This window comes from Primulina eburnea, chromosome 13, assembly GCF_022965805.1.
Source record: "Primulina eburnea isolate SZY01 chromosome 13, ASM2296580v1, whole genome shotgun sequence".
NCBI classification, from domain to species: domain Eukaryota; kingdom Viridiplantae; phylum Streptophyta; class Magnoliopsida; order Lamiales; family Gesneriaceae; genus Primulina; species Primulina eburnea.
In genome coordinates, this window is record NC_133113.1 from 33438577 (window position 1) to 33459433 (window position 20857).

The 20857-nt window shown below is 39.0% G+C and overlaps 2 protein-coding genes across 4 annotated transcripts; both read left to right on the forward strand.

Moving 5' to 3' along the window:
- The first annotated feature begins 103 nt into the window (after window positions 1-103).
- On the forward strand, window positions 104-8673 carry LOC140809263 (protein ESSENTIAL FOR POTEXVIRUS ACCUMULATION 1-like). The gene is given in 12 exon segments (XM_073166827.1): window positions 104-230; window positions 982-1070; window positions 1216-1230; window positions 1232-2128; window positions 2200-2320; window positions 2430-2621; window positions 3028-3789; window positions 3937-6562; window positions 7522-7718; window positions 7804-7863; window positions 8104-8381; window positions 8383-8673. Coding segments are annotated over 12 exon segments (5376 nt in total). The 5' UTR covers window positions 104-181; the 3' UTR covers window positions 8473-8673.
- A 1839-nt stretch (window positions 8674-10512) lies between these two features.
- LOC140809264 (protein ESSENTIAL FOR POTEXVIRUS ACCUMULATION 1-like) lies at window positions 10513-19134 on the forward strand. Of its 3 annotated transcripts, none has more exons than XM_073166828.1 (10): window positions 10513-10672; window positions 11437-11525; window positions 11672-12583; window positions 12655-12775; window positions 12885-13076; window positions 13480-14241; window positions 14389-17011; window positions 17959-18155; window positions 18242-18301; window positions 18543-19134. In XM_073166828.1, the coding sequence occupies exons 1-10, from the start codon at window positions 10624-10626 to the stop codon at window positions 18908-18910; spliced, it is 5373 nt and encodes a 1790-aa protein (XP_073022929.1). In that variant the 5' UTR covers window positions 10513-10623; the 3' UTR covers window positions 18911-19134. The 3 variants fall into 3 exon arrangements, with proteins under 3 accessions (XP_073022929.1, XP_073022931.1, XP_073022930.1); XM_073166830.1 differs by having other exon boundaries at window positions 13603-14241; XM_073166829.1 differs by having other exon boundaries at window positions 12888-13076.
- Window positions 19135-20857: the final 1723 nt, after the last annotated feature.

A 20857-nucleotide genomic window follows, 5' to 3' on the forward strand; every position in this document is an offset into this window, starting at 1 on the left:
TTAACGCGTGCATGGGGCAATGGGCTTTAATCTAAACCCCTGCATTTAATTTAATTAATATTATATTATAATCTGGACTTTGCCCTTACCCTATACTTCCCCCTTCGTTTCTTTTTCCAGCAGTCTATCACAAGAGTTTCCTGTTAATTTTCTCTCTCTGAAAATCTCGCCCGCGTCATCAATGGCTCACAGGACTGAGTTCGATTCTCGCCCTAATCAGATCCCCAAAGGTCGTTTCACCCTCGCATTCAACCAATTAGTCTATTTTTCTGATTTTTTTTATACCGATATGTTGTATATACCATTTTTTTCAATTTTTGTGGGAAAAAAGTTTTTTTTTTTATTATTCAAATTTACGTTCTTTAGAGATTGTTTTTGTTCGTTTACATGAAACCCTACATTAAAGCTCCTGGTATGCTTCCCTGTGTGGCGTACTGTGGGTTTAGGGTTTTCTTTCTTGATTGATGAATTTACATGATTTCTGTTATTTTGTGATTAGTTTCTTTAATGCGAATGAATGGTGATATTTGTTTTTGTATGTTTTACTTTATTATTATTATTTTTAGTGTTTTATTAATTATTAATTACAGTGTTGATCTTGCACTGTAACCTACTGCTATTAAGCTGAAGTTTGGGTGCCACATCGCTGTTTGTTTGCAACTTTGCATTACAAAGAAAGCAGGAAATTACCATACATTTTACTGGTAGGGCCGATCTTTTCATGGGTTGGTGGTGGAATGAACTCATTCTGCATTGTAGTCCATTTTTGCATTCCATAATAAGGTTTTAAGTTTTAAGGAAGCCATTTTATCATCTTTGTCTTAAGTACTGATAAGTCAATATTGTATGTTTTGGTTCAACTCAGATTGACAAATATTGAAGTTTCTTCCCAACTATTGAGAGCTGAGACAGCAAAATATTATCTTCAGTTATGCCTTTGGCCCTTTATTTACTTTTGTCATCTCTTTCTGATGAATGTAGATGTTCAAGGTTCTGACAATCCCATTCCGCTCTCACCACAGTGGCTTCTTCCAAAACCAGGGGATAATAAGACTGGATTGGTTACTGGGGTTTGTCACTTTTAACTTGTGCTCTTATTAACTTAGTTTGCTTATTGCAATCATGAGATGCTGGAATGAGATAAGAAAGTCTGTGGATGTTTTTCGAAGGCCTCACTTTTTTTTCGTTTGTGGTTATATTAATATTTTTTTACAGGAAAACCATTTCAGCCCCAGTTCCGGGTCATTCCAGTCATTCAGATGATGTGAAACTGCCTGGAAATGGAGATGATTTAGATGTCAACTATAAGAAAAAAGATGTTTTCCGCCCATCAGTTATGGATATGGAATCTGGTCGTCGCGATCGCTGGCGTGATGAAGAAAGGGAGACCAATTCTGCTATCCGCAAAGATCGATGGAAGGAGGGGGAAAGAGAGAATACTGATAACCGTCGGGTGGAACACTGGACTGATTCATCTGGGAAACAATACGGGGAAGCATTTCGAGGCCCAGGGGACCGATGGACTGATACAGGAAAAAGAGAAAGTCACGACCAACGTAGGGAGAACAAATGGAACTCTCGCTGGGGGCCGGGTGATAAGGAGACCCAGGCTTTGCGTGAGAGGGGGGACTCCAACAAAGAAGTGGACATGAATCTTGATAAAGGTTCCTCCTACATTCCTTACCATGGAAAGGATGAGAAGGGTGCAGAACACCATCGGCCTTGGAGATCTAACTCTTCTTATAGTCGAGGTAAAGCAGACCCTGGTCACCAAAGTTCGGCACAAAACAAGCCGATTCATGCATTTTCACATGGCCGTGGTCGTGGAGAAAACCATGTTCCAACAATCCTTTCTCTTGGCAAGGGAAGTGTTAGTTCGGAGGGAAGCTCATTTTTGCACATGGATACTGACTTTCAAGCTCGTGGATTTGTCTCGGAAAAAAGTGAGAGTAGCCGTGGAGATTCCCATCCTCTAAAATATGACCGGTCAAAATTGATTGATATATACAGGACATCAAATATGAGATCTCGTTCTAACTTATTTGAGGGGGCTGTAAAAGTGCCTTCACTCACAGAAGAAGAACCTGTGGAACCTCTGGCTTTTTGTGTGCCAACTCCTGATGAATTGGTAAATTTATATTCTGCTGTTGTGAGATATTAGCTTGAAGATAATTGTTAATTGTTTGGGTGTTTGTGTAGTTTATTCTGAAGGGCATTGACCAAGGGGAGATTGTGAGTAGTGGTGCTCCACAGATTAATAATGATGGATCAGCTGGTCGAACTACATCTGATTTTATGCAGTCGAAACAAAACAAGCTTGGTATTTATATACTTTGATTTACAATTTTACACTCTGTTTTCGTGTTTTTATTTTCTTTGGCTTGTTCATGTAGATGAATATTGAATTCTGATGTTATGATGTACTTCAGCAGGGGGTAGGGACGATTTGCTAGTTACTCATGAGGATTTTAAGCACGAAACTTTGGACAATCCCAGGGGTGGTTATTCAAATTATTCAGAAGGATTATCTCATGAAAAACGCATGTATTCTTGGCCTAATACTGAGGCTGAGAAGATGAAGGATTACCAAACATTTCCTGATCACAAACTGAATGCTGAAGGTAAATTCAAATTGTTCATTTTGATTGTTCTAATTTGTGCTGTGCAACAGGAAGCATGATCAACTGGCTTCTTAATCCCACACTGTGATTCACTAATTAATAAAAAATATAATTTGAAATGATCTTGATGGTCATAGGTTCTTCTCCCCGCTGTTGTGAATTAATTTTAGATGTTGCATTTTAGGTTCCATTATTACTAGACCGATGTTCTTAATTCTGTTTGCTTTTTTGAGAAAGGATGGATCATAACCCAGTATCATTACAAAGCCTGGACGTATTATTTTGGCTATAATTTGCATGTGAATGAACCTTAACTCACTGTCAGTACTGTGCTTAGAGTTAGTCGTTTGGGCTAGATTCGATTGGGAAAATATTCCCTGATTTGTTGTATTGATGGTTGTTTCAGCTATGAAAAAAGATGACACTGTCCATGAGAAAATTAATGATGTTCCTGCAACTAGAGAATCCAGTATGTCAGGGAATTCTTCAATTCTTCACTCAGATCCATGGAGGTCTTCATCTTTTGCAGAACGCTCTCGTTCAATTTCTCACGATTGGAGAGAGATATCAAGTGATGCTCAGAAAGATTCTAACAATCTCTGGGAAAAAAGTTTGATTGATTCCTCTAATTCCACAAAAGGACCCATCCGGCAGATGGGTGATGGTCACGCTGCAATGAGAAGGCAACCATCTGCTGTATTTGACCGGGAGGTGGAACAACACAAGGCTTCTCAGCCATCTCCTGAAGACTTAGTCCTTTGCTATAAAGACCCCCAAGGTGAAGTTCAAGGTCCTTTCTCTGGGAGTGATATAATTACTTGGTTTGAGTCCGGATATTTTGGCATAGAGTTGCAAGTTCGCTTGGCCAGTGCACCCGCCGAGGCCCCGTTTTCTTTACTCGGTGATGCGATGCCTCACTTGCGTGCCAAGGCTCGGCCACCTCCTGGATTTAGTACCTCTAAGCCGACAGAAATCCATGATCCAGTTGGTAGATTGAATTACAGTAGCTTTGGGATGCCTCACGTGGTTTCCAGTGAGGCGGATTTCTTGAAAAATGCTCCAAATTATAATCATGGTTCAAGAACGGATGTAGAAAACAGGTATCTAGAGTCGTTGATGTCTGGTGGAATGAATAGTGCCCCCATTGAGAAGTTTGCCCTCAGTGAAGGTTCGTGTAACTTGTCAAGAAAGGAAAAGCCTTCTTTTGACTTCTTGATCTTCAGCATCTTTTGATGCTTTCATGTCTCCTTTATGTAATCTTATTGTTTCCATGATAGCATGTGTCTTCTCAAACTGAATGGGTGTTGTTCAACAGGTATGCAGGGTGCACGTGCTCCTTTGGGGTCTGATAGCGGGGACAACCCTTATCTATTGGCCCAAAAAATTTCTTTGGAAAGCCAGAGATCTCTGCAAAATCCCTATTCGTTTTGGCCTGGGAGAGATGAAGTTTCTATAGCTGCAAAAGCAGATGTGATTGACCCCTCACTTGCACAATCAAAGCTTTTATCTGCAATTGCAGACAATGCTCGAGCAGCCCATCACATACAGAATACAGATTTACTGTCCACCTTTCAGAACTCACATGACAGATCTGCTCCCACCGGCAACAATGGAATCAGTGGCTGGTCGAATTTTCATGTTCAAGGGGGTTTGGACCCACATCAAGATAGCCTGAGCATGCATCATGGCCCGAATTTCCCCACACAATCTGCGTTTGGGATAGCACAGCAGAGACTACAGTCCCAGAATGCTTCTTTGTCTAATCTGCTAGCTCCCCTTATGGATAATCAAAGTAACCTGTTAACAAGAGAGAAGCTACTCGCTACCGGTCTCTCTCAAGATCCACAACTCCTGAGTTTGTTACAACAACAGTACTTGTTGCAGCTACAGTCTCAGGCCCCAGTTGGACAACAGCAACTGTCACTTTTAGATAAATTGTTGTTGCTTAAGCATCAACAGAAACATGAGGAGGAGCAGTTAATACTTCAGCAGCAACATATGCTTTCACAAGTGCTGTCTGAACGTCAGACCCAGTCACATTTGGGTGACCCAACAATGTTAAATTTCCAAACTTCCAGCGTCGCGGGTGGAAATGTGAGCATGGATCATGCACGGTTTCAACAACTGCACGAATTGTCACAGATGGGTTTGCAGCAATCTCTAAATTTGAAAGATCAGAGTGCTTCCAACACTATTTTACCTTCCAGCATTTCTGAGGATCTTGGCTCAAATGTTGGTTCAGAATCTTCTTCTGTACATCTGCCTCATCAAATTTTTGGAAATAATGTGAAGCGAAACAACTGGGATGCCTCTCTGCCTGTGGAAGAGGTTAAAAATAATCTGAAGAGTTCTTTGACTGTTACAGCTGCTGTGAATACAACACCCAAGTCAGAAGCAGAAAACAGATATTCTTTGGGACATGCATCACACTTAGAGGAATCTGTTAGAGTTGCAAGCTTGGACGCTACTTCACGTGTTCTTCCTGGCGAACACTTAAAAGAAGCAGTTCCCTTGCAGAGAGATGTTCAGAAGACCGAGCTGTTGATTCCTGAACATCTAGATGCGTTGGAAGAAATTCCTACAAGAGCGTTGGAAGCACCAGAAGATGTGGATCAATGTAAGGAGGACGAGTCCAATACGGTTAAGGAAGTCAAAATTCCTGAAACACGGGAATCAAAAAAAATGTCAGATAAAAAAGCAAAAAAGCAAAAGCCTGCAAAGGTTGCTGGGGATTCGGCTAGGGTTGTCTCTAAGGCACAACAGCCAAAGTCAGCTGAATTTCAAGGGTTGAACTTTGGCAACGAAAAATTGGAGAAACTTTCTGTCCATGGAGATGCATTTGCAGAATCTATCCCCGAAAAGGAGAAGCAGAAACCTGATGACGTTGCTGATGGTGTCATGGCTGCAGATTACTCACCCAATCAAAATTCTTTTCCTGACGTGAACACTAGAAATCATATTGTGACCAGTGAGACAAAGATTCAAACCGAACAACTTGCTTATGCTTCACCAGACAAAAGACAAGTTCCATCTGGCAGTGTATGGAAACCAGCTCCTGGTTTTAAGCCAAAATCATTATTAGAAATACAGCTGGAAGAGCAGAGCAGAGCGCAAGAAGAAATGGCTGCCTCTGATATCTTGACGTCTCTGAGCTCCACGAGTGTTGAAACTCTTTGGGCTGGGGTAGTTGTGAATTCAGATCATAAAGCTCAGCTTGATGCTACCAGAATTGATTTAAATGTAAAATCAGATACTACTTTGGTGTCCAAGAGCAAGAAGAATCAAGAAGAAGATCTATTCTGGGAAACTGATGATGTTAAGTCAGTTGAGAGAGAGATTAAGCTGTCCGACACTGTACCTGGAGACATAATGAGTTCTCAAACTGATTCAGCCATAGATGATTTTATTGAGGCTAAAGATACTAAAAAGGGTCGAAAGAAGTCTGCTAAAACCAAGGGCACTGGAGCCAAGGTTGCTTCTGCTGTTTCAGTTGATGTATCTGTTAGATCAAGTCCCAGTGATAAAAGAAAAAATGTTCGCCAAATACAGCAGGAGAACGAAGTGCTTTCTACTATTCCCTCTGGTCCTTCCTTGGGAGATTTTGTTGTCTGGAAGGGGGAGTCTACTAGTCCTTCCCCTGTTCCTGCTTGGTTCACCGACTCTGGGAAGTCTGATAAGCCGGCATCATTGAGGGACATACTGAAGGAACAGGAAAAGAAAGCGTCTTCTTCAGTGCATGTGGTTCAGGTACCTTCTCAGAAACTTGCTACAAATCAACCTTCTCTTGTGAGTCGTCCGTCTTGGTCATTATCTTCATCATCTCCTGCAAAGGCTGCAACTCCCATCCCGATAAACCTGCAAGGTTCTTCCCATTCAAAACATAAAGTTGAGGAAGATCTATTCTGGGGTCCATTGGAACGACCAGCCACTGAGGAAAAGCAGTATGTGTCTTTCTATTTTCTGTATTCGTCTTCTGTATCTTACATGTAATGTTGATGCTTGCTTTGGCCATGTAGTATCGTGTTTTTCATGGAGTTTGTCGATTTATTTATTGTGTTTTCATGTCAGTAGCCAATGGTATTATACACATAATTGTCGAATATTCCCACAATTTGTCAGTCTATATGTTATTTGTTTGCCAATCTATTTTATAAATTTTTTTTTTTGTCTATTTTGCACATAATTGTCTAGTATTTTCATAATTTGGCAGTTAGATTCGGAGTGTTGACTTTTTGCTTATTTTACCATGACCATTTATCATGATGTTTTTTCCTGTCAAAGTAAGCATGATGCTTTCTTTACCTCAATAATTGTTTTCAAAAAGCAGTGCCAGTTCCACTGCACATGTAAAGATATCTAATGGGAGTTAGGCCATGATTAGTCACACAAACATGTTAATGTTCAGTTAGAACCACGGTAGATGGCGCATCAGCTGGAGGGTATCTGTGCAATTGATTTTTAACTGACTGACCCGGTGTAGGGTGTCACAGCTGGAATTGGGTGCTGGAGTTTGACATATAAGGGAGACCATACATGGGTGAATATAAATCGTGAAAGTTGGGATTGATACTGGAAGTCACCAATTTAAACCAACTACCTCTTATGAACGTGAGCTTGTGAGATGGGGTCGCTGTCAGTATTTGTAAAACGAATGGCCAATAATTTTCCCTAGTAGTGTTTTGTCTTTCAAGTATTTCTAACTCGGAAGTTGTTTGGAGACCATACCAAGCAGCGTTTGCTAGCAATTTACATCTATGTGGTAATTTTTTTCATGCATTCTTGGTAAAAACCTGATTCGAAAGGCTTGGGTTTGAGGTAATTGTATGGTTTATCATATTTGTGTCATCATGAAGAATGAAATCTGTTGGCTGAAAAGGTGACTCTACCACATGCATCACAGGTCAGGTTTTCCTCAACTTAGAACCCATGGTAGTTTGGGTAGCAAAAGCAGCACCCCTGTGAAAGGAGCTATTGGGGGGTCACTGAGCCGGCAGAAATCTATTGGGCCCAGGACTGCAGAGCATTCGCATTCTGCATCAGCTTCCTCTGCTCAGCCGTCCCAGAAAGGGAAGAAGGGTGTGTCAACCAAGCATTCAGGTAGACACTTTAGGTGGTGTTTTTTTCTTTGGCATTTCTTTGGAAAAAAGGGGACGTTTATTAACCCTTTTTCCTACTATTGCAGAGGCTACGGACTTTAAAGAATGGTGCGAGAATGAGTGCATCCGGCTTATTGGATCTAAAGGTACTGTTGACCAACGACTTAAAATTTCTTGTAGAATTACTATTTGATCCTCTTACCTCTGTTACACTTCCTCCTACTCTTGGTCCCTGAACTGCGCATCCGTGTAGGCTCTACAACTTATATTTTCATAGAAGCTGGCGTTATGGATTTTACTTGAGGTCGAGTTGTAATCTCGAATACCTAAAAATTTAGTGAAATACTTTGTTGTATATACTGATTAATGTACTATTTTCCTTGTAGATACGAGTTTCTTGGAATTTTGCCTAAAGCAGTCAAGAGAGGAGGCGGAATTGCTTCTGACTGAGAACCTTGGCTCCTTCGATCCTGATCGTGAATTTATCGACAAGTTTCTTAATTACAAAGATTTTTTGCCTGCTGATGTTTTTGAAATTGCTTCCAAAAATGGGAATGATAAAAAAACCACTGGCTCGGGGGTGGGAGAGATGACTTCTGATCAGTTCCCGAGTACTGTGGCAGCTATGGATGGGGAGGCAAAAGGTGGAAAAAAGAAGGGGAAACAAAGGGAAGAAAGTAAGTCCCTCGGTCTTGGGATTCAATGTGGTCAGTAACCGAATTATGATGGGCGAAATTCAGACAATTGAAGATTAAATAGCAACTAGGAATCGTAAATACATTTGTCTGCTGGCCGACTGTAAATTTTTGTGTTTGGTTTTTAGTTCTCATTTATAGAGGCAATGCAGCAGTTGATATACTCTGCTGAAAGCAATTTTGTTAAGGTATGCTGAATTCTAGAGTTCATACTGATTGTAGTAACAGTAATTGTAGTTTCCTCCTTTCTTTGTTTCTTGTTATCTTAATCGAGCTAATCTCCTACGTGGTACTGCCTCCATTCCAAAATATATGTATAGGCTTGTTTGCCAAAATCTCTTATCGTTACAAAACATATAGTTTTTTTTTTAAGGCTTTATTAACAAAGTTACATTAGTAAAAAAAAGAAGAAGAAGAAGAAATACATGTAATTCTTATGAATAAATTTGAGGTAACGGTAAAAGTAATGCAGCTAATATTCCCGACGGAAAAGTAATATCATGCGGGGTCTGTCAGAGAAGGAAGGCTGTGCTTGTGCCCACTTCTGAAAACTGAAGAGGCACAATTTATTATGGAAATGAAAACAAAGAGTCATTTAAATTTCGATTTAATTTCTCATGAAAGGCTGTGCTTGTGTCCACTTCTCTCATTTTCTCCTATAATAATTGTTTCAACTCCATTTGTTATTATTAAAAATAACTCAATTCTTTAATCTGTATTAGAATCCAATAAATTAAATTCCTATTTTTTTAAAAAAAAATCATTAAATTCCTATTTTTCAAGTATCTCATAAATTATTAAAAATTTAAATGACTCAACTCTTATTTATGTCATTAGCGTTATATAGCCATAATCACGTTCAACAAATTACCTTTTTATGTAGTTTTCTTAGAATATATTCAATCGTGTTTACTTATGTTTCTTTTCTCTCTTAACTCAATTTTTTTCTATAAACTTTTAACGTCATAACTGCATGATTCCAAGCTTTCAAATATCCTGGAACTCTATCATCGTTTCCATGTTCTTTCTTGACATCAGCTGGCGGCAAGAAATAATCCAAAGACAAGCCACAAATGTTAAAATCAACCTCTTCAATCTTCCAAGTCTCCTCCAATTTCCATCTTCTATTCAATGTTTTTCCCATATCTATACAAAGTTGCAGCAGTCTTCCCACTATGTGCGATGTTGATTCCTTCAACATATCTGTAATCATGCAACGACGATTCCATGCTTGTTTCATAGAACACACTGTCATCTCCTTTGGCAGCTTTCATTCTTATCAACTTTGTATACTCGAATCGGATCAACAGGCCAGTTCTTTGACTAAAGTATCCCCATATTGTGTGATGGACGATCTCCGTGCTTTGAGGATGTCTGAGTTCGTGTCGAGCTTCAGTAGAAAACAATCTTCGTCCTTGATGGTTTTCTCCCCAATGCAAACCGCGTTTAAGAATAAGTGGGCTGTGGATCTTGGGTCCAAACCCTTGTAGGATTGTACAACTACAAACATATGCATATGGATTAAAAAATACTTTTTTATTACTTTAATTATGGCCGCTAATACTGTTCCTCTTGCAATTGTGCTGGTCGACAATTTACAGCATAATCTTCAGTTCTTTGCTTCAGTTTGGATTTATCAGCATAAATTTAAGAATTTATCAGCTTCAATCAGAATGTGATTGAATTTTTTCTTGCAGCTTCGCCTTACTAAAAATATTTTACTGCAATTGTATTGTACCAAACCAAAGTGGGAAAAAAAATCCCTTTTTGTCAAAAATGTGATAATTAATCAAGTCGAAAAAACAATTATATTTAGTCGACACAAATTTTTAAAAATTAGAGATTTGTGAATAAATTGCAAAATACTAAAAATCAATAAAGTTTGAAATTTGATAGTTAGGACTTGAGGCATGAAAAATATATAAATAAATTTTTTTGTGAAAAAAATAGAGTAATTTTCAGAGGTTTGTTTATTTGAAAATCTTTTAACGGTGCGTGGGGCAATGAGCTTTAATCTAAACCCCGACATTTAATTAATTAATTAATTAATTAGTTTATTATTATTTTATTATAATCTGGACTTTGCCCTTACCCTATACTTCCCCGCCTCGCCCTTTCGGTCATTTTTCCAGCAGTCTATCACAAGATTTCTTCCTGTTAACTCTCTCTCTTTACCGTATTTTCTCTCTGAAAATCTCGCTCGCATCATCCATGGCTCACAGGACTGAGTTCGATTCTCGCCCTAATCAGATCCCCAAAGGTCGTTTCACCCTCGCATTCAACCGATTAGTCTATTTTTTTTATTTTTTTTATACCGATATGTTGTATATATGAGTTTTTTCAATTTTTTGAGATTTTTTTTTTGTTTTTAAATTCACGTTCTTTAGAGTTTGTTTTTGTTCGTTTATATGAAACCCTACATTAAAGCTGCTGGTATGCTTCCCTGTGTGGCGTACTGTGGGTTTAGGGTTTTCTTTCTTGATTGATGAATTTACATGATTTCTGTTATTTTGTGATTAGTTTCTTAAATGCGAAAGAAGGGTGATATTGTTTTTGTAATGTTTTTACTTTTTTATTATTATTTTTAGTGTTTTATTAATTATTAATTACGGTGTTGATCTTGCACTGTAACCTACTGCTAAATTTTGGTTTACTTTTTCGGCTATTAAGCTGAAGTTTGGGTGCCACATCGCTGTTTGTTTGCAACTTTGCATTACAAAGAAAGCAGGAAATTACCATACATTTTACTGTTAGGGCCGATCTTTTCATAGTTTGGTGGTGGAATGAACTCATTCTGCAATGTAGTCCATTTTTGCATTCCATAATAAGGTTTTAAGTTTTAAGGATGCCATTTTATCATCTTTTTCTTAAGTGATAAGTCAATATTGTATGTTTTGGTTCAACTCAGATTGACAAATATTGAAGTATCCTCACAACTATTGAGAGCTGAGACAGCAAAATATTATCTTCAGTTATGCCTTTGGCCCTTTATTTACTTTTGTCATCTCTTTCTGATGAATGTAGATGTTCAAGGTTCTGACAATCCCATTCCGCTCTCACCACAGTGGCTTCTTCCAAAACCAGGGGATAATAAGACTGGATTGGTTACTGGGGTTTGTCGCTTTTAACTTGTGCTCTTATTAACTTTGTTTGCTTATTGCAATCATGAGATGTTGGAATGAGATAAGAAAGTCTATGGATGTTTTTCGAAGGTCTCACTTTTTTTTTCGTTTGTGGTTATATTAATATTTTTTTACAGGAAAACCATTTCAGCCCCGTTCCGGGTCATTCCAGTCATTCAGATGATGTGAAACTGCCTGGAAATGGAGATGATTTAGATGTCAACTATAAGAAAAAAGATGTTTTCCGCCCATCAGTTATGGATATGGAATCTGGTCGTCGCGATCGCTGGCGTGATGAAGAAAGGGAGACCAATTCTGCTATCCGCAAAGATCGATGGAAGGAGGGGGAAAGAGAGAGTACTGATAACCGTAGGGTGGATCAATGGACTGATTCATCTGGGAAACAATACGGGGAAGCATTTCGAGGCCCAGGGGACCGATGGACTGATACAGGAAAAAGAGAAAGTCACGACCAACGTAGGGAGAACAAATGGAACTCTCGCTGGGGGCCGGGTGATAAGGAGACCCAGGCTTTGCGTGAGAGGGGGGACTCCAACAAAGAAGTGGACATGAATCTTGATAAAGGTTCCTCCTACATTCCTTACCATGGAAAGGATGAGAAGGGTGCAGAACACCATCGGCCTTGGAGATCCAACTCTTCTTACAGTCGAGGTAAAGCAGATCCTGGTCACCAAAGTTCGGCACAAAACAAGCCGATTCATGCATTTTCACATGGCCGTGGTCGTGGAGAAAACCATGTTCCAACAATCCTTTCTCTTGGCAGGGGGAGTGTTAGTTCGGAGGGAAGCTCATTTTTGCACATGGATACTGACTTTCAAGCTCGTGGATTTGTCTTGGAAAAAAGTGAGAGTAGCCGTGGAGATTCCCATCCTCTAAAATATGACCGGTCAGAATTGATTGATTTATACAGGACATCAAATATAAGATCTCGTTCTAACTTATTTGAGGGGGCTGTAAAAGTGCCTTCACTCACAGAAGAAGAACCTGTGGAACCTCTGGCTTTTTGTGTGCCAACTCCTGATGAATTGGTAAATTTATATTCTGCTGTTGTGGGATATTAGCTTGAAGATAATTGTTAATTGTTTGGGTGTTTGTGTAGTTTATTCTGAAGGGCATTGACCAAGGGGAGATTGTGAGTAGTGGAGCTTCACAGATTAATAATGATGGATCAGCTGGTCGAACCACATCTGATTTTATGCAGTCGAAACAAAACAAGCTTGGTATTTATATACTTTGATTTACAATTTTGCATTCTGTTTTCGTGTTTTTATTTTCTTTGGCTTGTTCATGTAGATGAATATTGAATTCTGATGTTATGATGTACTTCAGCAGGGGGTAGGGACGATTTGCTAGTTACTAATGAGGATTTTAAGCATGAAACTTTGGACAATGCCAGGGGTGGTTATTCAAATTATTCAGAAGGATTATCTCATGAAAAACACATATATTCTTGGCCTAATACCGAGGCTGAGAAGATGAAGGATTACAAAACATTTCCTGATCACAAACTGAATGCTGATGGTAAATTCAAATGTTTCATTTTGATTGTTCTAAATTGTGCTGTGCAACAGGAAGAATGATCAAATGGCTTCTTAATCCCACACTGTGATTCACTAATTAATAAAAAAATTAATTTGAAATGATCTTGATGGTCATAGGTTCTTCTCCCCGCTGTTGTGAGTTAATTTTAGATGTTGCATTTTAGGTTCCATTTCTACGAGACCGTTCTTAATTCTGTTTGCTTTTTTGAGAAAGGATGGATCTTAACCCAGTATCATTACAAAGCCTGGACGTATTATTTTGGCTATAATTTGCATGTGAATGAACCTTAACTCACTGTCAGTACTGTGCTTAGAGTTAGTCGTTTGGGCTAGATTCGATTGGGAAAATATTCCCTGATTTGTTGTATTGATGGTTGTTTCAGCTATGAAAAAAGATGACACTGTCCATGAGAAAATTAATGATGTTCCTGCAACTAGAGAATCCAGTATGTCGGGGAATTCTTCAATTCTTCACTCAGATCCATGGAGGTCTTCATCTTTTGCAGAACGCTCTCGTTCAATTTCTCACGATTGGAGAGAGATATCAAGTGATGTTCAGAAAGATTCTAACAATCTCTGGGAAAAAAGTTTGATGGATTCCTCTAATTCCACAAAAGTACCCATCCGGCAGATGGGTGATTGTCACACTGCAATGAGAAGGCAACCGTCTGCTGTATTTGACCGGGAGGTGGAACAACACAAGGCTTCTCAGCCATCTCCTGAAGACTTAGTCCTTTGCTATAAAGACCCTCAAGGTGAAATTCAAGGTCCTTTCTCTGGGAGTGATATAATTACTTGGTTTGAGTCCGGATATTTTGGCATAGAGTTGCAAGTTCGCTTGGCCAGTGCACCTGCCGAGGCCCCGTTTTCTTTACTCGGTGATGCGATGCCTCACTTGCGTGCCAAGGCTCGGCCACCTCCTGGATTTAGTACCTCTAAGACGACGGAAATCCATGATCCAGTTGGTAGATTGAATTACAGTAGCTTTGGGATGCCTCACGTTGTTTCCAGTGAGGCGGATTTCTTGAAAAATGCTCCAAATTATAATCATGGTTCAAGAACGGATGCAGAAAACAGGTATCTAGAGTCGTTGATGTCTGGTGGAATGAATAGTGCCCCCATTGAGAAGTTTCCCCTCAGTGAAGGTTCGTGTAACTTGTCAAGAAAGAAAAAGCCTTCTTTTGACTTCTTGATCTTCAGCATCTTTTGATGCTTTCATGTCTCCTTTATGTAATCTTATTGTTTCCATGATAGCATGTGTCCTCTCAAACTGAATGGGTGTTGTTCAACAGGTATGCAGGGTGCACGTGCTCCTTTGGGGTCTGATAGCGGGGACAACCCTTATCTATTGGCCCAAAAAATTTCTTTGGAAAGCCAGAGATCTCTGCAAAATCCCTATTCGTTTTGGCCTGGGAGAGATGAAGTTTCCATAGCTGAAAAAGCAGATGTGATTGACCCCTCACTTGCACAATCAAAGCTTTTATCTGCAATTGCAGACAATGCTCGAGCAGCCCATCACCTTCAGAATACAGATTTACTGTCCACCTTTCAGAACTCACATGACAGATCTGCTCCCACCGGCAACAATGGCATCAGTGGCTGGTCGAATTTTCATGTTCAAGGGGGTTTGGACCCACATCAAGATAGCTTGAGCTTGCATCATGGCCCGAATTTCCCCCCACAATCTGCATTGGGGATAGCGCAGATGAGACTACAGTCACAGAATGCTTCTTTGTCAAATCTGCTAGCTCCCCTTGTGGATAATCAAAGTAACCTGTTAACAAGAGAGAAGCTACTCGCTACCGGTCTCTCTCAAGATCCACAACTCCTGAGTTTGTTACAACATCAGTACTTGTTGCAGCTACAGTCTCAGGCCCCAGTTGGACAACAGCAACTGTCACTTTTAGATAAATTGTTGTTACTTAAGCATCAACAAAAACATGAGGAGGAGCAGTTAATACTTCAGCAGCAACATTTGCTTTCACAAGTGCTGTCTGAACGTCAGACCCAGTTACATTTAGGTGACCCAACCATGTTAAATTTCCAAACTTCCAGCGTCGCGGGTGGAAATGTGAGCATGGATCATGCACGGTTTCATCAACTGCACGAGTTGTCTCAGATGGGTTTGCAGCAATCTCTAAATCTGCAAGATCAGAGTGCTTCCAACACTATTTTACCTTCCAGCATTTCTGAGGATCTTGGCTCAAATGTTGGTTCAGAATCTTCTTCTGTACATCTGCCTCATCAAATTTTTGGAAATAATGTGAAGCGAAAGAACTGGGATGCCTCTCTGCCTGTGGAAGAAGTTAAAAATAATCTGAAGAGTTCTTTGACTGTTACAGCTGCTGTGAATTCAACAACCAAGTCAGAAGCAGAAAACAGATATTCTTTGGGACATGCATCACACTTAGAGGAATCTGTTAGAGTTGCAAGCTTGGACGCTACTTCACGTGTTCTTCCCGGCGAACACTTAAAAGAAGCAGTTCCCTTGCAGAGAGGTGTTCAGAAGACCGAGCTGTTGATTCCTGAACATCTAGATGCGTTGGAAGAAATTCCTACAAGAGCGTTGGAAGCACCAGAAGATGTGGATCAATGTAAAGAGGACGAGTCCTATACGGTTAGGGAAGTCAAAATTTCTGAAACACGGGAATCAAAAAAAATGTCAGATAAAAAAGCAAAAAAGCAAAAGCCTGCAAAGGTTGCTGGGGATTCGGATAGGGTTGTCTCTAAGGCACAACAGCCAAAGTCAGCTGAATTTCAAGGGTTGAACTTTGGCAACGAAAAATTGGAGAAACTTTCTGTCCATGGAGACGCATTTGCAGAATCTATACCCGAAAAGGAGAAGCAGAAACCTGATGACGTTGCTGATGGTGTCATGGCTGCAGATTACTCACCCAATCAAAATTCTTTTCCTGACGTAAAGACTAGAAATCATATTGTGACCAGTGAGACAAAGATTCAAACCGAACAGCTTGCTTATGCTTCACCAGACAAAAGACAAGTTCCATCTGGCAGTGTATGGAAACCAGCTCCTGGTTTTAAGCCAAAATCATTATTAGAAATACAGCTGGAAGAGCAGAGCAGAGCGCGAGAAGAAATGGCTGCCTCTGATATCTTGACGCCTCTGAGCTCCACGGGTGTTGAAACTCTTTGGGCTGGGGTAGTTGTGAATTCAGATCATAAAGCTCAGCTTGATGCTACCAGAATTGATTTAAATGTAAGATCAGATAATACTTTGGTGTCCAAGAGCAAGAAGAACCAAGAAGAAGATCTATTCTGGGAAACTGATGATGTTAAGTCATTTGGGAGAGAGATTAAGCTGTCCGACACTGCACCTGGAGACATAATGAGTTCTCAAACTGATTCAGCCACAGATGATTTTATTGAGGCTAAAGATACTAAAAAGGGTCGAAAGAAGTCTGCTAAAACCAGGGGCTCTGGAGCCAAGGTTGCTTCTGCTGCTTCAGTTGATGTATCTGTTAGATCAAGTCCCAATGATAGAAAAAATGTTCGCCAAATACAACAGGAGAAGGAAGTGCTTTCAACTATTCCCTCTGGTCCTTCCTTGGGAGATTTTGTTGTCTGGAAGGGGGAGTCTACTAGTCCTTCCCCTGTTCCTGCTTGGTTCACCGACTCTGGGAAGTCTGATAAACCTGCATCATTGAGGGACATACTGAAGGAACAGGAAAAGAAAGCGTCTTCTTCAGTGCATGTGGTTCAGGTACCTTCTCAGAAACTTGCTACAAATCAACCTTCCCTTGTGAGTCGTCCGTCTTGGTCATTATCTTCATCATCTCCTGCAAAGGCTGCAATCCCTATCCCGATCAACCCGCAAGGTGCTTCCCATTCAAAACATAAAGTTGAGGATGATCTATTCTGGGGCCCATTGGAGCGACCAGCCGCTGAGGAAAAGCAGTAAGTGTCTTTCTATTTTCTTTATTTGTCTTTTGTATCTTACATGTAATGTTGATGCTTGCTTTGACCATGTAGTATCATGTTTTTTTCGGAGTTTGTTGATTTATTTATTGTGTTTTCATGTCAGTTGCCATTGGTATTATGCACATAATTGTCGAATATTCCCACAAATTGTCATTCTATTTATTATTTGGTTGCCAATCTATTTTATAAAATTTTGTCTATTTTCACATAATTGTCTAGTAATTTCATAATTTGGCAATTAGATTCGGAGTTTTGACTTTTTGCTTATTTTACCATGACCATGAATCATGATGTTTTTTCCTGTCAAACAAGCATGTTGCTTTCTTTACCCCAAAATTGTTTGCAAAAGCAGTGCCAGTTCCACTGCATATGTAAAGATATCTAATGGGAGTTGGGCCATGGTTAGTCACACAAACACGTTAATGTTCAGTTGGAACCACGGTAGATGGCGTATCAGCTGGAGGGTATCTGTGCAATTGATTTTTAACTGATTGACCCGGTGTACGGTGTCACAGCTGGAATTGGGTGCTGGAGTTTGACATATAAGGGAGACCATACATGGGTGAATATAAATCGTGAAAGTTGGGATTGATACTGGAAGTTACCAATTTAAACCAACTACCTCTTATGAACGTTAGCTTGTGAGATGGTCACTGTCAGTATTTGTAAAACGAATGGCCAATAATTTTCCCTAGTAGTGTTTTGTCTTTCAAGTATTTCTAACTCGGAAATTGTTTGGAGACCATACCAAGCAGCGTTTGCTAGCTATTTACATCTATGTGGTAATTCTTTTCATGCATTCTTGGTAAAAACCTGATTCGAAAGGCTTGGGTTTGAGGTAATTGTATGGTTTATCATATTTGTGTCATCATGAAGAATGCAATCTGTTGGCTGAAAAGGTGACTCTACCACATGCATCACAGGTCAGGTTTTCCTCAACTTAGAACCCATGGTAGTTTGGGTAGCAAAAGCAGCACCCCTGTGAAAGGAGCTATTGGGGGGTCACTGAACCGGCAGAAATCTATTGGGCCCAGGACTGCAGAGCATTCGCATTCTGCATCGGCTTCCTCAGCTCAGCCGTCCCAAAAAGGGAAGAAGGGTGTGTCAACCAAGCATTCAGGTAGACACTTTAGGTGGTGTTTTTTACTTTGGCATTTCTTTGGAAAAAACGGGGACGTTTATTAACCCTTTTTCCTACTATTGCAGAGGCTACGGACTTTAAAGAATGGTGCGAGAATGAGTGCATCCGGCTTATTGGGTCTAAAGGTACTGTTGACAGCTGGTTTTTTTAAATTTCTTGTATAACTACTGTTGATCCTCTGACCTCTGTTACACTTCCTCCTACTCTTGGTCCCTGAACTGCGCATCCGTGTAGGGTCTACAACTTGTATTTCATAGAAGCTGGGCTTTTGTATTTTACTTGAGCTCGAGTTGTAATCTCGAATACCTAAAACTTTAGTGAAAAACTTAGTTGTATATATTGATTAATGTACTATTTTCCTTGTAGATACGAGTTTCTTGGAATTTTGCCTAAAGCAGTCAAGAGAGGAGGCAGAATTGCTTCTGACTGAGAACCTTGGCTCCTACGATCCTGATCGTGAATTTATCGACAAGTTTCTTAATTACAAAGATTTTTTGCCTGCTGATGTTTTCGAAATTGCTTCCAAAAATGGGAATGATAAAAAAATCACTGGCTCGGGGGTGGGAGAGATGACTTCTGATCGGTTCCCGAGTACTGTGGCAGCTATGGATGGGGAGGCAAAAGGTGGAAAAAAGAAGGGAAAGAAAGGGAAGAAAGTAAGTCCCTCGGTCTTGGGATTCAATGTGGTCAGTAACCGAATTATGATGGGAGAAATTCAGACAATTGAAGATTAAATAGCAACTAGGAATCGTAAATACATTTGTCTGCTGGCCGACTGTAAATTTTGTGTTTGGTTTTTAGTTCTCATTTATAGAGGCAATGCAGCAGTTGATATACTCTGCTGAAATCAATTTTGTTAAGGTATTCTGAACTCTAAAGTTCATACTGATTGTAGTAACAGTAATTGTAGTTTCCTCCTTTCTTTGTTTATTGTTATCTTAATTGAGCTAAATTCCTACATGAATAACATGATGCTTCCTCCATTCCAATATGTATGGAGGGATGGTACTGTTTCAGATCTAAAATATGTAGGCTTGTTTGCCAAAACCTCTTATCATGACGAAGCGTATTGTTTTTGTTTTTGTTTTTTATTAAGGCTTTATTAGCTAATATACTCGAGGGAAAAGTAATATCTCGCGGGGTCGGTTAGTGAAGGAAGACTGTGCTTAGGGGTGTCAATCGTGTCGGGTGGATCGGGTTTCGGGTTAATCCGTGAATTTTTTTTATTTTTTTCTCAATCTCAACCCGAAGTAACCTGAAAAACCTTCAACTCGAACACTGAACTCATCTAATCCGACTCAATCCGTCTAACCGAATTTTATTTATTTATTTTTTATTTTTTATTTTTTAAAAAAATTAATAAAAAAAATTCAAAAAAATAAAAATATAATAATATTTTAATTTAAACACATAATAAAAAAAAAATTCGATTTAAATGTGAAAGTTTAATTCAAACATATAATATATAAAATATCGGTAGTATTTTAAAAATAAAAATTCTGGTTAACCCGTGATCCAATCCGACCCAATCCGAAACCCGTCTAACTTGGCACTAACCCGAACTCACCCAACCCGAACCCAACCCGAAAAACCCCAACTCGAACCTGATTTTTTTGTGTTGAGTTGTGTCGAGTTGACGAGTCGTATTGTATTTTGACACCCCTAGCTGTGCATGTGTCCGCTTCTGAAAATTGAAGAGGCATAATTTATAATGGAATGAAAACAAGAAATCATTTAAATATCGATTTATTTTGCCAAGAACCGCACCAAACCGCACCGCCTAAACCGCTTGCCATAATATTGGCCTAGAATTATAATAATTTGTAAATAATATTCAAATAAAAGAAGTCATCATTCATTATATCCTAACTCTCTTTAAAATTATTATTCTTACAAATAAAATTTATCTTTTTCTTAATTATACTTCATATTAGTCATTTATTAAAGTATTTATTTTTTTGCTACAATATTTTGTTTGTAGTCTGAAAGTAAAAAATTGATAAAATAGTGTAAATGTCATTTTTGTTGTGAATGTGTTGTGTTGTTAAATTATTAACTTAGTTTTGAATCTTGATTATTATTTAATCTATTTTGATCTTTATATGTTTTGAACTATATTTTATATTTGAAAACAATATATTGTTGTTGTTTTCAAATAAATTATAATATATGTTCTAATATTTTCATTAAAAAAACCGTAAAACCGACCGCAACCGTATGAAACCGCTCAAAACCGCAAGACTGATTTTTTACATAAAACCGCGATTAATTTTTCAAAATATTAACCGACCGCATATGGCAATTCGGTTTGAATTTTTTTAAAAAAAAACCGCAAAACTGCACCGTGATCACCCCTACCCCTAGCTGTGCATGTGTCCGCTTCTGAAAATTGAAGAGGCATAATTTATAATGGAATGAAAACAAAGAATCATTTAAATATCGATTTATTTTCCAATGAAAGGAAGGCTGTACTTGTGTTCTCTTCTCTCCTTTTCTTCTATAATCATTATTTTCAACTCCATTTGTTATTATTAAAAATAACTCAATTCTTTATCTGCATTAAAATTCAATAAAATAAATTCCTATTCTTTTTAAAAAAATAATAAAATTCCTTTTAAAATTTAAATGACAAACTCTTTCTTACATAATTCGCGTTAGATATAGAGCCGTAATTACGTTCA

Bases quoted from the DNA above. Each gene is read 5' to 3' on its own strand.
- LOC140809264 (XM_073166828.1), top strand. From the start codon at position 10,624: ATGGCTCACAGGACTGAGTTCGATTCTCGCCCTAATCAGATCCCCAAA. The intron at 14,242-14,388 runs GTTCGTGTAACT...GTTGTTCAACAG, and splicing joins GAAGTTTCCCCTCAGTGAAG to GTATGCAGGGTGCACGTGCT. The intron at 18,302-18,542 runs GTACTGTTGACA...TTTTCCTTGTAG, and splicing joins CCGGCTTATTGGGTCTAAAG to ATACGAGTTTCTTGGAATTT.